Source organism: Sebastes umbrosus, chromosome 2 (assembly GCF_015220745.1).
Source record: "Sebastes umbrosus isolate fSebUmb1 chromosome 2, fSebUmb1.pri, whole genome shotgun sequence".
Classification (NCBI taxonomy): domain Eukaryota; kingdom Metazoa; phylum Chordata; class Actinopteri; order Perciformes; family Sebastidae; genus Sebastes; species Sebastes umbrosus.
In genome coordinates, this window is record NC_051270.1 from 21,668,758 (window position 1) to 21,685,359 (window position 16,602).

The 16,602-nt window shown below is 40.0% G+C and overlaps 1 protein-coding gene across 3 annotated transcripts; it reads right to left on the minus strand.

Annotated features, from left to right (window-relative positions):
* Positions 1 to 284: 284 nt before the first annotated feature.
* tdrd3 (tudor domain containing 3) lies at positions 285 to 16,235 on the minus strand. 3 transcript variants are annotated; one of them, XM_037752501.1, is made up of 14 exons: positions 16,017 to 16,235; positions 14,368 to 14,452; positions 12,625 to 12,690; positions 11,472 to 11,632; positions 10,186 to 10,327; positions 9,970 to 10,041; positions 6,328 to 6,477; positions 5,698 to 5,850; positions 4,852 to 5,029; positions 4,099 to 4,224; positions 2,643 to 3,586; positions 2,037 to 2,162; positions 897 to 1,036; positions 285 to 513 (listed from the first exon to the last, which is right to left on the minus strand). In XM_037752501.1, exons 1-13 carry the CDS (start codon positions 16,052 to 16,054, stop codon positions 920 to 922), a joined length of 2,358 nt encoding a protein of 785 aa, XP_037608429.1. In that variant the 5' UTR covers positions 16,055 to 16,235; the 3' UTR covers positions 285 to 513; positions 897 to 919. The 3 variants fall into 3 exon arrangements, with proteins under 3 accessions (XP_037608429.1, XP_037608422.1, XP_037608438.1); XM_037752494.1 differs by having other exon boundaries at positions 285 to 1,036; XM_037752510.1 differs by having other exon boundaries at positions 285 to 1,070.
* Between the last annotated feature and the right edge of the window lie 367 nt (positions 16,236 to 16,602).

The window sequence follows — 16,602 nt, forward strand, 5'->3', positions numbered from 1 at the left end:
CTCTGCAGTGTAACCGTCTCTATTACAGGGGGAAGAGATTGTCTTACCCTTTGGATTTGCTTCACAGAACACAACAAATGAGATTGAGCTGCTTGCTATGGTCTCATAGTGCCTGTCTAAGAGAGGAGACATGACGGAGGTAAGCTATAAGACAAGAACTCTTATTGATTTAGTGATAAAACTATCTGAAACTCATAACTACTGTCATGATTAAAAATAAAAACCAAGGAGAGGTTTATATTTTTTACGCTGGATTGAAAATAAAAACACATTAAAACAACATATCCGCTACATACTATAATAGTCGTTTATTTTAATGCATCCATTAAACAAATCTTCACAACATATACAGTAGATATGTCCTTAACAATATCAACAGGTGCTCATGTCAGTTTTTCTTTTATTTTTTGCATTTTTGTCCAAGCCCTTTGAAAGAGTTCTGTATGTCCTGGCGGTGTGGACAATTACAAATTCAGGAAGCATTCTGGATTGTGGCAGAAAGTGACATAACTTCTGTCATGGGAGGACGTGGGACAATCACACAAATGGGTGAAGAAAAGAAAAATAATTACATAAATATACAAAATTAACCATGTTTGCATTTTGGGCATCTTGCTGCAGACCATGTGAAATAGCTTTTTTTACACAATGCATGGTACCAGTAGAAGCAGCGACATGTTAAAATTATACAATTATGTAAAATCAATTTCTATATCAAAAAATGAGAGCATGAACTTTCACATTTACAATTCAAGACTCCCACCACAATGAGGAGTGATGTTATGAATACAAGGTTTCCATATAAAAATAGGAACTTTGTTCACACGTTGTTTGATGTTGAATTATTAATGGGGGGAAAAAAAAAAAAAAAAAAACACAATTTCATATTTGATTACCTGCCAGTGTAAACGCAGACACATCAATCTCGTGCCCTAGGTGGCTGGTAATACTGCTGTGTGGGTCTCGTGCGTCTAGGCTGTCCATCTCCCCCACGGCGAAACTCTAGTGAACTGTCGTAGTAACCGTCCTCTTCCTCCTGCCATTGGACATTTGACATGGTTGTGATGTTACTGTGGGTAATCAGATTAACATGTCATTTCCACCTTTCTCAACCCACTTCAACACAGTTTAATTAGTTGCCTCCACTTTGTATTCAAAGGTATAATATGCAACAGTTGTACTATTCAGAGTGCCTCCTCCCTCCCCCCTCCTCGGCTCAATGAGCCAAAAGGGAGAGAGAGAGAGAGGGCAGCGATGGTCGAGCAAGCTATAGAGTGAACGCAGAGAGAGAGAGCGGCGATAGTGAGAACAAAAGCAGCAAATCGGAGAAATAAAACATTATTTTCTGATTGTGTCCCGGCGGTTACATTCTAAAACGCATAACTAACTCCGCACACATCCGCATCAATCCTGCGGGAAGGTGCAGAGTTGCCGGATTTTTAATGAATGCAGCCGAATGGCAGGCTGTCCTCTCTGCCTGATGTGTGTGCCTCGGTCATACTGACACGCCGATAGAAGCACACAACAGCCACTGCACACAGCAGAGGAGAGACAGAGGAACAGGGGAACTCACAGCGATGTGACAAACCCCGTTCTAATCCGTCGCATACGGTCGCAAAGCATCTAAAGGGGGACTTGTGCCCGTGGATGTATAATGCTTGTGCCTTGGTATCAGACATCGAGGGGCGTGACAAAGCGGCGGTATTTGACAACCTGAATGGGCTGCACACCCTGCGCGCTGTTACTGGCTGGGGGTTACACCCCCACGTGGGGCCCAAAGGCTGTTTATAGACATCCAGAAGCGTCCTGAGTAAAGCAAATAAATATCCAGGCAGAGGGCTGCCAGGTCTCTGCAGAAACAGACACCACCACACACTCCTAGTGGGGTATAAATAATGATTGAGAGGGATTCTTTTTGTATCACGCTATATATTGTTTTTGGAAATTGTTGCATATTATACCTTTAACACACACATTATGATCTTAATAATGATGAATGATGAATTAAATTATTAAAATGTTTTCTTTCTCCTTACCAATGCATCAGCTGAAACGGGTTTGATGTTATGCAGCAGGACCTCTTCGCAGTTTCCATAATCGCTGAACACAACCACAGCCGTGGAGCCTGATGGATGCACAGCATCTATTCTGGCGTGGTAGAACTTCACGAGCGCACACACACACACACACACACACACACATCACCACAGAACAGAGAGAAACAAATAGAACTCTAATTATTTTAATACAAACATTTCCACATGTCAAGACAAGACAAATTAATGTCAATTATTCATGACATGACAAACAAATCTAAAACACTGTCAACACTGTGAATGAGAGGAAATGAGTCCCGGTCACACTAATTGATTTTTTTATGTCACTTAACATGTTAACTGTCAATTACGCTCTCAGACAAACTAAAAAAAAAACACATCAGTGAATTGTCACTGTCACAGATATAGTTGTTAATGTCACATTTGGGTCTCAGTTTGTTCCAATTTGTAGTAGTTACTATAGACAGTTTACATGTCACATTATGAACTCATTTCTGTAGGTCTTTAATTAGTTTTAGGCTAAATTCTCTAACTTGTGTGCAAACATGTTTCAACAATTACCAGATATTGGTAGGAATTACATACCTTGCCGTCTTCCCAGTACAGTGCCAGGCACTGGTCTCCAGGTTTCCAAGCGAGTTCCACGAAATGACTTTTCTCCGGTCCTCGAGGACCTTGACCTTTGCCTTGTCCTGGCCTTCTTTTAGGTCCTGGGTTGTTAGAAGGGTTTTTCTTGGGGGGTGGCTCCCTGTTGGGGGGGCACGGTGAGTTAGTTGGCTTGATTGGCCCAGTTCTTTTGTGTTCCATATCTCCGTTTTGGAAATGAGAAGGATCCCCAGTCGTGATCCGACAATCCCGCGATAACCCCGCTTCCTGGGAGGTCCCTGAGCTTCCTCCCCTCAGGTTAAAGTTCGGTGGTCCGCTATCCCTTTGTCGGTCAAAGTGGTCCGAGTTTGGCCGGTCAGTCTTCCCCCTCCTCCTGCTGTTGTTGGGTTCTTCAGTTCTGTCTGTGCGTTTACTATTCCCTCTTCCATCGGGCTCACTGCCTGTAGAGTCAGTCAGTTTAGATGCGGGTGCGTTGTCTCTTGGCCCTCTCCTGTTAGCCATGTTCCCACCACAATCGCCATTTCTGGATCGCTGGTGGTAAGATCCACCAAACTCCATCTGCTGCTGAGGTTCTTTTGAATGTGGGAAAGTAGTCGGGAAGGATGAAGGAAAGGTCTGCTCGTCTCTCATCTCTCTCCTGTCATTTTGCGATCTGTCTGATGGGCCTCGGGACCACCTCTCCTGGCCCTTCCACTGCTGGCCTTGAGCTGATGTTTGGGAGTTTGTACAGTTTGAGAGAGGCTCCTGGCCAGGTTTGGGGAAATCAAAGTCCCTGTGGAAGCGAGGCGGTCGGTCATTCCTTTGTTGCCTGTGGTCATTATGCGAGGAGAACTTGTTGTGAGATGTGTCTTTGGAGTAATAGTCTGAGTTGGAGAAATTCGCTTTACTCTCATGGTGTCTCTGAGGTCCCTGGCTCTTTGGCTCTGAGAAAACAAACCAAAAAAAGAGAGCAGTGTAATCACAAACTATGGCAAAACAGTGGTGGGATAAATAATACACACTGACAAGACCACACTACCATGTGCCACACATCGTTATTAATGAAGTTAAAGATCATAAAAACACTCAAATTGAATGTAACATTAGTATATAAATGACCAAAATATCATTACTGGAATCAACAACCCATATTATCCTTGGCCAAACCCAATGGAACATTAAAATATAGGACATGGCATTTAGAGAACATGACTTAATTCCCTTCAGCTCACAATAGCCGGATAGCCATCTGTCTGAATCCATGTTGGCATTATGTTATTAATTAGTACATTTTTACCAAAGAACTGGCTTGAAAAAAGTACACAAACAACCCCCATATTTAAAATCATGAAATGTGTTTTTTCTCCCCTAAAATAAATCAAGTAAAAAGGTTAAAGCATGATGTTCATGGACCAAGAGAGGCAGTTTAGAATGAAATCCAGACCATTTCACCCACCATCAATGGAGAAAACTCCCATCTTAGATTCAAGAAAGTCAAAAAGAGTGCTTGGTCCAGAAGGCCTTCCCCCTGCTCCCTCCTCCTCATCTTCATTTCTGGACCTGCCTCTTCCCCTTCCTCTGGCTGAGAAAAACCCAAAAATAAGATTATGCAGACTCAGATAAGAACAGTTGGATCAATGTTTTGAATTTGTACGCCGTCTAGCCTCTGAGTGTCTACATCTAAAGTATGTGTAAATCTGAACCCAACTGAAGAATCAGTACAGGAATACACGCTCACTCAGAGGATCGATGTATGCAGCAACAATAAAAACAGTCGTACCACAAAAGAAAGAGGCAGTAGGTAGTTCAGTGTGACGGAATAAGTTTAAAGTTGCTGCAAGTTGATTTTCAGTATTGAAACAAACATAAAAAAAAAAATGACTGCAGGTAAAATAGAATATTCATCTGAAACGTTACAGTGTGCTTGGGGGAAAATAGTCGGCAGTAAAGTGTGTATGCAATTTGTGCTAAATGGACTAAAACAAGCAAAACCGCCAATGTGGACCTTTAACCAGGCTTTAGGTGATTTTCACTGCATTGAAAAGGACCTCCACATCACTCCCCTAATCTCACTCTTACTCTATAGAAACACTAAGTGTTTCAGGCTAAGGGGCACTTTCTCAAGGCAAAGCGGGCAGCAGGCGTGCAGGCGTGCATGTGTGTGTGTGTGTGTGTGTGTGTGTGTGTGTGTGTGTTTGTGTGTATGGACCTCTTGGTTGGGGCTTGATAGGTTCATCTAGCACAGGGCTAGGTCTGCTACCAGAAGATCCAGTCAGGAGGCTGTTTAGTGCCACTTCAAGGTTGTTGTTATTATCCATTAGCGCCTGGCGAGCAGCCTCCCTGTGAAAGCCCATCTCCATGATGTCTCTCAGAGCACGCTCATCCACCTACATAAAAGTGAATCACATAACATATTAAGGGAAGGAACAAAAAGAAGAAAACAATATATTGTATGGAGAAGGTATAAAATGTAGAGTGTTGTTTGGTAATATTAGACACAGATGTAAGGTTCATTGTGACAGAGAAAAAATGGATTGGAAGAAAAATTGAGTAAGAAAAAACGGTCCACAAAGAACCAGAACCAGACATGGATATCACTTTGAGTTTTGTTTTAGGTTGGATTAGTTCATTCAAGTTATAAAACATCCTTAACACGTTCCCAAAACCAAACACTATAATATCCTGTTCCATCCTAGTCTTCTTTCTTCATGTGTTCAGCCCAAATCTGGCCGCGTTCTGCCCAAAAACTGGCGGGTCACCACACAAAGCCTGACAAATGAACTGCCACTTGGTGGGAAAACCTGGCCAAGCCTCCAGTTCATTTAGATTTCTACAATATCATAATCAGCGCCTCACCTAGTCTACGAGCCATGAAATAAGACTTCCATCCAGATGAAAGAAACCAAAGAGGAACGCAGGACAAGTTCCAGCCTTTAAATTGCTTTGTTACAATAATTGGAGGCTTCAGTAATATCAGGTAAAATCATCACCGGTGGCTTTCAACTTGTATTAAAGCGACTTGTTTTACAGAGTTGGACAAAGTTTCTCATCTCACCAGCTCTCGATAGTTTCCATCTTGTCTGCTGTCAGGTCTTTCGAACCTGTCTTCTCGTCTCCTCTGCTGGTAGGAGTCTCGGCCGCGGTAGGAGGTAGCGCCGCTGGATAAATTGCTGCCTGCATTTCCTCCACCACCGAACGTGCGCGGAGCCTAACAAGTAAAAAGAACAAGAAGATCAATACAGCTGCGGGGCCGGACCACACAATAAAGCCAACAATAAGAAACACAACTTTGTAGCTGACAATGTAATTAGGATTTTTAATTCAAAGAGTTGCTCAAATGTCAAAAGCAAATCAGGGTTAAGATGAATGTCATTAAGGGGCATGTATTGAGAAATGGAGGCCAAATGAAATAGTTTGTGCAAATATTGCGATCAATAGAGGCAACGGCAAAATCAGTGAACGTGGCAAAAGGAGTTGTGGCAGGGTCCTGAAATCAAAGGTGGGAAACTGTAGGTTGACTCAGGATACTATTACAATTAAAGTATAAAAGATTGATAGTCTATTAATACACAATATATTGAGAGACAAAGCTAACAGATGTGAGTTATAAAATATTGCAGTAGCGCTGTAAAATAATTAGGCACCTTGTTGATGTAATAAAGAACCATGATAAGGGTTTACATACCTCTTTGGTCTTGGCCACCTCAGCGATAGCTGCTGTCCGCTGCTTTTCAAACTCATCATTCTCGTCAGGACTTTTGCCTGCATTTTGAGTCTGGAGGGTCTTCCTCTGGTCTAGATCTCTGGTGTCTACTTCTTCCTTCCTTGCACACTTCTACATGGAGCAAAGAGAGAGAGAGAGTAAGAACATGTTCTCCTCAATCATTCATGTATAGTTCCTTAAGAAAATAATCAATGCGCTTGACAATTTCCACATTTTGTGGAATTACATTAGAACTATAACAAAGTCGCCTGCAGTGTTTAAGTTGCACTCTCAGATTGTTTTGTAGCAACTAAGAGAAACCCAAATCCCAAAGCTGCCTGCCAGCTCACAGTTACTGTTTTGAAACTCAACTGTGTACTGTATTATATTACCAAGTGACTTGGGAGAAATGAGACGGAAACTCAACACTTGAGTTCTGCAGCTGTTTCATGACTGCAGGAAGTGATGATTCAGTCAGAGAAGTGAGCAACTGACTGGAGCAATGACATTTGCTGAGTAGGTTCACCGTCGTTTTGTTGCATTAACAGTCCCAGCATGGAAAGTGATAGGCGGCACAGTTATAAAGCCAGAGGTGACTTATCTGAAGAGAAGGGAAGCAAAGTGAAGATATATATAACCAGAAAAAAATACCCTAAGTTTGTGGTGGTGCAACAAACCAGCACAGAGATTCATTCCAATGAGGCAGCGCAAAGCGAGTTGTTGGTATTTTGGTGGAAATTAGATCTTTCACTTTGCACTGAGAATAGACGTCCACATCTATTTCTGGCGCAATGTCAATCTCCTGCCAATCTGTGATTTTGTCAACGGAACAAACTAAATACTTTGCAGCAAATGAGCAGCAATAACCAAATGATGCTTAATAACCTAATTTAATTAAACAATGCCCGGCCAGTAGATGCATTTAAATTGGCATCAAAAATCAACATTTAATGTGGATAAAGCAGACCGACTGTTTCACCGGCGGTAAATGCTCGCAGCCATCTGAAGGCAGGAGGACAGATATGTAGATAAATCTGCAGCCTTCGCTTTGAGAAATGCCTTTACACATGACCATCCACTGTGTTTACCGTCATTAAATCGCATGCAAATGACACCAGGCTGTTACAAAATAATCGCGCGCGCACGCACGCACACACACACACACACACACACACACACACACACAGATGGGTCCGTATGACTCTATATTCTGCCTGTTTACACGAGAGACATCGGATTACCGAAGCTCATTAATCCTGTGCGTCACAGCCTGCTTTCAAACTTTAAAAAGAATTCAGTGGTTCGTGTTTCATCCTTGAAATGCATTACGGGGCAAACAGACTGCTGTATCACATTTTAAGATGAGACAATTTAGATACAGTAGAATTACAACGGAAATAGTGTTGGACTGATGTGGTCATATAGACGGCTTCATCACACAATTTTTTTATTATTTGTTTCTATCTTTATTGTATTAATTAACTGTATATAAAAAAAACAAAAAAAAAACACTGATCACTGATTTGGCTGCAGATTTGTGGTGTTCACATTGTGCTGCTCTGCACCATTCACACAATTTCTTTGTTTGTTTAGCTGTTGACATCGTGCGTCACTGTGTTGGCACAGCTGTTAAAGTTTAACTTTGCACTGCTGCACCTATGTGAACCAAAATAGCAGGTGCGCTTGGAGACGCCCACCGCACAGTCCTACCACTTAGCACCTGTCGTTGCACTTGCACAATTTATATAGGGTTCATTATCCTAATTACTTCTGGCAGTACCTGGTTATGCAGATGGTTTTTATCTGCCCAGGTTTTGAGATCTCCACCAATGATATTTCTGGCTCCATTCCAATTCGTAGAAGGAGAAAGGAATTTTATTTGTGGTGTTAAAAGCTTTGAAAATCTCAACAGAAAAGTCTTTTTCCAGAGAAAATGTTCCTGTTACTCTGGATAATTTACAGACCTCGCTCTGGAGTTTACTATTTCTTTATAGAAAACAGTTCCCACAGATAAATATCTGTGAGCTCCGTAGATAAGCCAGGCTAACCGAGGCATTGGCACAGGGCAAATTGATTCTGGAGGGATAAGGCAGATAAAACCAAACCTATCTGCATGCCGAGATATCATTAAGGTTAAGTGGTAATTGATGTAAATATGATGACTAAAACTTGCATGCTACTTTCTTTCAATGAAGTGTACTTAACACTTCACTGATGGAAATGATATGGACCCAGAGCAAGAGGCGAATAATTCTATTGTCTGATGAGATGTAGACTAAATTGAACTCTTCAGGGGAAACAAAAGGTCCGGTGAAACACAGAGCCAAGGAAAATGCAAGCACAGATTTGAAGAGAATCTGCTTCAGAGTGCCAATAACCTTGGGGTAGCATATTATTTATAACCCTAAGCAGACATCCCATCAACACTAAGTCCCAAAGTGACCCGGCATTAGAAATACATTTACACTGAAAATCTAGACAATGCTGAATGATAATTCCCAAATGCTCCTCTTCCAACTTTACAAAGCTTGAGCAAATCTGGAGTGAAGAGTGGGTGAAAATCCCAAAATCCAAGTGTCAAGCTGATACGGATGTATCCCACTCTGAAGCGGTGATCCTTGCCAAGGGAGTATTGACTCAGGCTCAGTAGTTTTTAAAATGAGAAATGATGTGATGATGTGCAAAAACCACAAAATGTGGAAGAATATAAGGTGGGTCAATAGTTTCTGAAGGGCGCTGAGAATTGAGCATAGTTATTCTTTTCAAATCTAAAACTGTGTATAAATACCAAGCGTTTGACAGTGTGATGGAAGTTTATATTCCGGGTATATTGTTTATTTCTGATGGTGCACTTTAGAGGCCTGTTTATCTCTTCTCACCTTTTCTACCAAATTACCACAGGACTTTATTTGAATGCTGTACAAATGCAACACATATATATTTTTAGAATGGGAAAACTGTAATTGTGTTTGCAATGTGTGTGGTAGGACAACAAAGCAGAATTAAAGTTCAGTGATGCATTTGAAAGATTCATGAAAAAGGATCAGAGGGAATATTGCTTAGAAACGGGACATCAAGGCCCACTACTGGAGCCAGGTCTGTGTCTGGCCTATCAAATACATTTTGTAGGTTATTGTTATTCAACAGTACCTCTCACTTCTATTAAGTCACTGCTGAAATCTCATTTCCATAAACTTCTTAATTGTATTACTTTTGTTAGTTTGCCATTTCTAGTTTATTGTTTTCTTCTGGTGTTTATGTCACAGAAGCACAAAGGCAGCAGTAGATTCTGTGGGGACTCGGCTTGGGAACCGGAGGGTTGCTGGTTCAAGTCCCCGCACGGACCAAGTAGGGAGTGTGGACTGATAGCTTGGGGGGTCCCAGTTGACCTCCTGGGCACTGCCGAGGTGCCCTTGAGCAAGGCACCAACCCCCTAAAACTGCTCCCTGGACGCTGTATAGTAGCTGCCCATTGCTCTTAACATACTAGGATGGGTTAAATGGAGTAGCTAAATTTCGCTGTGTGCTGTGCTATGTACAATGTGTGACAATAAAATTGGATTTACATTTACACTTTGTAGCTTTATTTTGAAAAGTGCTCTATCATACTTATTATTATCCTTACCTGACCAAATGGCACAAAGGGAGGAGGTCCACCCTCTGCTCCAATGTTACTCCTGCTGTGTTTGGCCAGACTCTGAAAGTTGAATGGTAAAGGGAGATCATGTCATTCACAGGAGGTGGTCTTTAATGCAGATTTAAAATCATTACTAGCATATGAATTCCATATTTTTTTTTTTAGCAAAAGTAGCTGAACCAGCATTACAAAATCAACTCTCACCCTTTGGAGTTCCCATTTCTCCACCATGTAATCAACCTCTCCTCCGAGGACAGAGATTTTTGAGTCATCGAGCAGCAAAAGACCGTTTTTAACCTGGACTGTACCAAGGAGCTTCACCTTTGTTCCAGGGGGGGTATTTAGACTGCAAAACAAAAAAAAAACAACAATAAAAATATTCAGTATGTATGAAAGGATGCTTCAAATAGAAATTGTTGAACTGGCTGTTAAATGTTATACACATTTTTAAGATATTAGACCTGAATGTACCAGGCCACACACCCTATTGCCTTTACCCATACTACTTTATAAATGACATGGAGTCGTGCCGCCAGGGGATGGGTGGCGAGGCTAGGAGAGACTATTAATAATCCCAGCTGCTCACCCATCCTCATGGTAAATTAAAAGCCCCTCTATCTCATCAGGCCTGATAAGGCCTCTGCCTCTCTCATTAAGAAAGCACAGGGACTTAGAGGGATTTCCAGCTACTGATGCCGGATGCCAAAGCAACAATTAGGGATTTCACTCCAAACCTCTGGGATAGATGCTGTTCTCGTGACAGCAGCCAATGCAGGAGTGAGGCTCTCTCTATCCTCGAAGCAATCACATATACACACACTATTCACCCTCTAATCAATGTTGCTACTTAATGCTTAATTGTCATCCCTCTATATCACTGTCTCACACACTGAACAGTCCTGTAATCCATCTACACACACACACACTAAAGCGGACACTTTCAGAAGAAACACTAACCACCGCTGTTGGCAGCCAGTGTGTGTGTGTGTGCCGCTCATAAAGAGGGGATTTGTTCTGTTCTCTCCTCTCTTCCCATCAGGAAGTCAAGGCCCACATTCTGGCCACTCCACCTGTACAGACTGGCTAGTCACCATGGCAGCAGTCACCAAGGCCACCGTTGCTGGGTTGGAGATGTAATTAAGGCTGAGAATTGTTAGATGGCTGCCATCACGTGGAAATTTGCAGATAAAGGGGAAACTGAGGCATGTGGCGGGGTGAGAGTGTTAACAAGGAGGTGAAGGAGAAGAGTGTGTGCACAATCTTATACGTTTGCTTTGAATATACGAGGAACTGGCGTAATGACAGCCTGCTTTGCATCTATGTAGCTACTAGAAACACATTTTTACACTAATTTATTTTTTAAACAAGACAACGATTTCTTATCGGTTTTAAACAGTGCTATTAACTTCCCAGGTAATTACAACATACTGCATCTCATCACTTGCATGTTTTCCATATTCCTAAATACAACACTGTTATATGGTGGGTACCTGAGCTTAGACAGGTGTTTAAACTCCAATCCAACACAGGTGGTATGCCCATCTGTCATTTGTAGGCGCAGCATTCGCGGCGCGCCCTGGGACTCCTCATGGTCTTTAGGAGCTGTGACGTTCCTCACCTTCTGCACCTGAAGAACACATGGACCTTCCAACTGGCCATGTGCAAGAGACAACAAAATATATATATCTCAAAAGGGAAAATCACCAGCATGTGTCAGCACAGGTTTGCTTATTTCTCCAAACTGCTTCATGGTTTGGATTCACAGTGACCATTTATCAGATCCATGCTCTCAAATAATGATTTCTCGTTATGTGAAAAGAAATGTGTAATATGTGTAAATGCAATCTACAAGTTATACCACAATCTGTATGTAGTGTAAAGTAATTATAAATGTTCAGATGGCAATCACTCATTGTGTACACTGTAAAAGGCAAGCGTATATATCCAGGGTGACATGAGTGTGCATCTTGTTCTGATGCCTGAAGGGAGCAGGGGTTGAGCTCACATAGAATAACATGTTTTAATCTTCTGACAATATTTAGAACATGTTTTCTTTACAGTTGCGCAACTCCAGTTTCACAGGTGAAGAAGCAGTTCTTTGATCCTTGTTTGTCAGTGTGTTAGGGCCATCTAGTGGCTCTCGTGAGAACTGCATTCAGCTGGAAGCTTGAGTCTGCACTGACTTTTAGCTGTAACTAGAATTACTGCCTTGCGGTTGTATGCCTCCGCCAACAGGTCAAGCTTCAGTTTACATCTATGTCTGTCCAAAATGTCATCATTTTATTATGTTAGACATTAGTGTGATATTGTCATAATTAGCATATGAATTCTTGAGTTATGTCCAAAAACGTGTTTTGTGAGGTCACAGTGATTTTGACCACCAAAATCTAATCAGTTCATCCTTGAGTCCAAGTGGATGTTTGTGCTGGATGTAATGAAATTCCCTCAAGGGGTTCATGAGATATCACTTCCACAAGAATGGGACAGACGGGTCCAGACGAACGGACAACCTAAAAACATAATGCCTCCAGCTGTCGCCAGCATGGAGGAATAATAAGCAGTAACCGTATGATTGTATCATTTCCCACTAAGTTTCATAAATATAGCATTGAAATGACCGTGTAAGAATTTCGTACCACTCACCTTCTCAGTTCTTCCACTATTGATATCAGCCGGTAGAAATTTCCCCCCAATAGGCCTGAGGTCACTCTGTAAATGAGATACAGCTTAATTTAAAATAAATAACAAATAATGAAAGTAAATAATGCAATAGAGTTTGCCGTAAACACATTCTAAAAATGTCTTTACCTACACTGTATTGTGTCTCAAAATAATAAAAAAGAATTATCTGCGTAATTCTATTAATCTGTATCTTGAGGATTGCCTGTGCACTACTAAGCAAATTTGCCGTTCTTGCACTACTATACAGTATAAATTATATGATGTAATTTGGATGTATATGGTTTAGAGAGAACAATCTAATTAAAATCAAATCAACACTTCAATTATAGTTAATACTTTACATTATCGAACAATCTTATAGGGTTTTAGATTTCCTTGTAACCAACATAATAATCAACTGTTTGCAAATGTTCTCCACACTGCAAACATCTGTCAGATATCTGTCGGCTGCACCAAGGTACCAATTTCAAGTGGAGACATTGCAGCTGACAATATCTCTAAACCTACGTTTTTTATTTCCCCAGGTAAACTAAAAAAGTAATTGCTTCTGTATATTAATGTTTCAATAAATTTGTCCAAACACAATTACGATACAGTTATTTTAAAAGCCTGCATCAACGCTTCTAGCAGGGTTGAGTGCATATGACTATCACTGTTTTGTTAGTGAAGCAGCAACTCCTCCAAATTAATCTTAGAATTTAATTTAAAGATTTCAGTACCCTACAAGCTCCAGCCCAAAGTTGCTAAATGTTGGTTCAACCAGGTATGCAGCAATAAGTCAAAGTGCAGTCTGATATCTTTTGGCAGCCCTCCTGGTCTAATCTTCTGGACTTGTCTGCTGCTACTGCAGATCAGGTAAGCAGTATCTAATGTCTAACTTGCAGAAAAACATTTCTAGTCCTACAAGTGCTTGTGCTTCTTATTTCAAATTTACCAATTTGTGTTAATGTATTTTCTAGTGTGTTGTCTATCTATGTTACCCTTTTTTATTCAAATGTATTATTATTATTATTATTATTATTATTATTATTATTAGCTTATCATAATGGCTGCATCCTATATTGTCTCTCCATGCCATGGAAATTAAATCAATTTTTGGCCTCCTGTTCACTTCTAATATCATGTTCCGAGGTAGGCAACGGACTGAATTTAACTGGCTGATCAAAGAGGATAAAGGAAATAGTTTGACGTGAAGGTGCAAAATCATTTTTAGAGCTGGGGCGACTGAAGATGGAAAGAGCAGATGCTGGGTCTACCAATAGTGGTGTCATACATAATTACTAAGCAATAGGATCCATAATAAACTTTTCACACAAGTCTACTTACACTATTAAATATATCAAACATACTGAACTTTTAACAGAGAAAAAGAAATGATCACCCAGTTTAAAATTGTGGGTCCATCATAGCTTTGTTGTTTCATTAGCATGTATGGTGGCTGTGTAGGGTCAGTATACACCTCAAAAAGGCAATAAGCCAAATAAATTATTAACATATAATAACCATTTCCCTCAACAGCTTACAGTGCAAACCCATTGCTGAATCTGCATACTGCTGAACATGAATACAGAGCAGACTAATTGTAGATAGATAGATAGATAGATAGATAGATAGTAACTTTATTAATCCCAAGGGAAATTCAAGTTTTCAGCATCACAGTTCCATAGTGCAAATATATGTAAAACTTGCAAGAGTAAAACTTACGTCAAGTGCAATACGAATAATGTCATTGTGTGTTATTTTCTCAGCAGATCCTTTCAGTTCTGCTATGCCTTCATCACTGAGGTACCTGCAAGATGACAAGACAGACAAGGTGGAGAGGACCGATGATGAATATATAAGATGAGATAAGATAAGATAAGATGAACCTTTATTAATCCCCGGAGGGAAATTCAGGTGTCAAAGCAGCAATATCAGCAAACATCAGCAAACAGAGTGAAACACAGGAGAGGTAAAGGTATACAAAAATTATAAAAACAATAATATATATATAAGAGATACAGAGTGAATGGGTATATATATATATATATATATATATATATATATACACGATTTCCACGTGACCACTTAAGTTTGTGCAGATCGTGGCAATGTTATTAGAAAGCCTGAAGAGAAACCAGGCTAACTAACTCAGAGCTAGCGAGATAAACACCGTTACCTACTGCAGCTACAGCTAATACACACACTAGCATGTCTTTACATCTCACATGCAGGTGTTAACTCATTAACAGTAATAATCCCACATGCAGAGCGTCAACCTCTGCTTAATTCAACAATTCACATCGCTTTTGAAAGTCAGAACGTCCCAGCAGCTGTACCAGAGGTAAAGGTATACAAAAATTATAAAAACAATAATAGAGATATAAGAGATACAGAGTGAATGGGGGTATATATATATATACATATATATATATATATGTATATATATATATAGAGAGATATATAGAGAGATATATATATACAGAGTGAATGGGTACAGAGTGAATGGGTATATATATATAATATATATATATATGTATATATATAGAGAGAGAGAGATATATAGAGATATATATATATATACAGAGTGAATGGGTACAGAGTGAATGGGTATATATATATAATATATATATTATATATTAATATATGTTATATATATATATATAGATAGATAGATACAGAGTGAATGGGTATATATAACATATATATATTATATATATGTTATATATATATATATATATATTAATATATGTTATATCTATATATATATATAAATATATATATATATAGATAGATACAGAGTGAATGGGTACAGAGTGAATGGGTATATATATATAATATATATATATATATTAATATATATGTTATATATATTTATATATATATATAGATGGATACAGAGTGAATGGGTATATATAATATATACCCATTCACTCTGTATCTTTTATATCTCTATTATTGTTTTTATAATTGTTGTATACCTTTACCTCTGGTACAGTGCTGCTGGGAAGTTCTGACTTTCAAAAGCGATGTGAATAGCTGAGTTAAGCAGAGGTTGACGCTGTGCATGTGGGATTATCACTGTTTGAGTTGTGATAAAGACATGCTAGTGTGTTTTAGCTGTAGCTACAGTAGCTAACGGTGTATATCTCGCTAGCTCTGATTGAGTTAGCCTGGTTTCTCTTCAGGCTTTCTAATAACGTTGCCACGATCTGCACAAACTGAAGTGGTATTTTGTGAATCTTCGTACTCTGATGTACCAATATAGCGTTATCGATTAGCTGCTGATTAGTGTTGTCAAGCCGACACCAGCCTGGCAGCTCAGCGAGCTACCGCTAGTTAGATTACTGACATTAGCTACCAGTGCTACCTACCAGCCCTCTTTGCTCAGGGAATCTGTCAAATCGGTCATTTTCCTCCACACTGTAGATGTGTAAAATAACGACACCAATACCGTATAAAGTGAGCACGCTTGAATAACGATTATCTGATTCGGTAATACATGTTTCTCCTTCCTAACAATGATATAAAGCTGTGCTAATGTGAGTATTGAACGACTCGACGTAACATGCGTCACCAACGGAGACGCGTTCTACGGAGTGACGAGAGGGTCAAAATACCTTTTCTGTTCGTTTTTTCGCTTTTTCGCTTTTTATTATTATTATGGATAGTTGTTTCAGTGGTTCAGTGGACTCCTATACTGGAGTCATTTTTTAACTAAATTCAGTGAGTTAGTGAACTTTCATCATAAAATGCTGTTGCAGTTGAATCTGCTCCCCAAGTGCTCCACAGACAGACTCAGGAAGAAAGTACTTTGTCCCCTGAGACATCAAACTGTACAACACCTCTCTAGGGAGGGGGGGCAAAGGAGGACAGTCTGCAGGACAGATAATAATGCACACAGTGCACTTTCATAGACTAAGCTACTGGAGTTACCCTGCACTATACTAATTTTTAACA

Bases quoted from the DNA above. Each gene is read 5' to 3' on its own strand.
- tdrd3 (XM_037752501.1), bottom strand. From the start codon at position 16,054: ATGACCGATTTGACAGATTCCCTGAGCAAAGAGGGCTG. The intron at 4,225-4,851 runs GTCCATACACAC...GGTTTTTCTCAG, and splicing joins TATCAAGCCCCAACCAAGAG to CCAGAGGAAGGGGAAGAGGC. The intron at 3,587-4,098 runs GTGGGTGAAATG...TTGTTTTCTCAG, and splicing joins GGGAGTTTTCTCCATTGATG to AGCCAAAGAGCCAGGGACCT.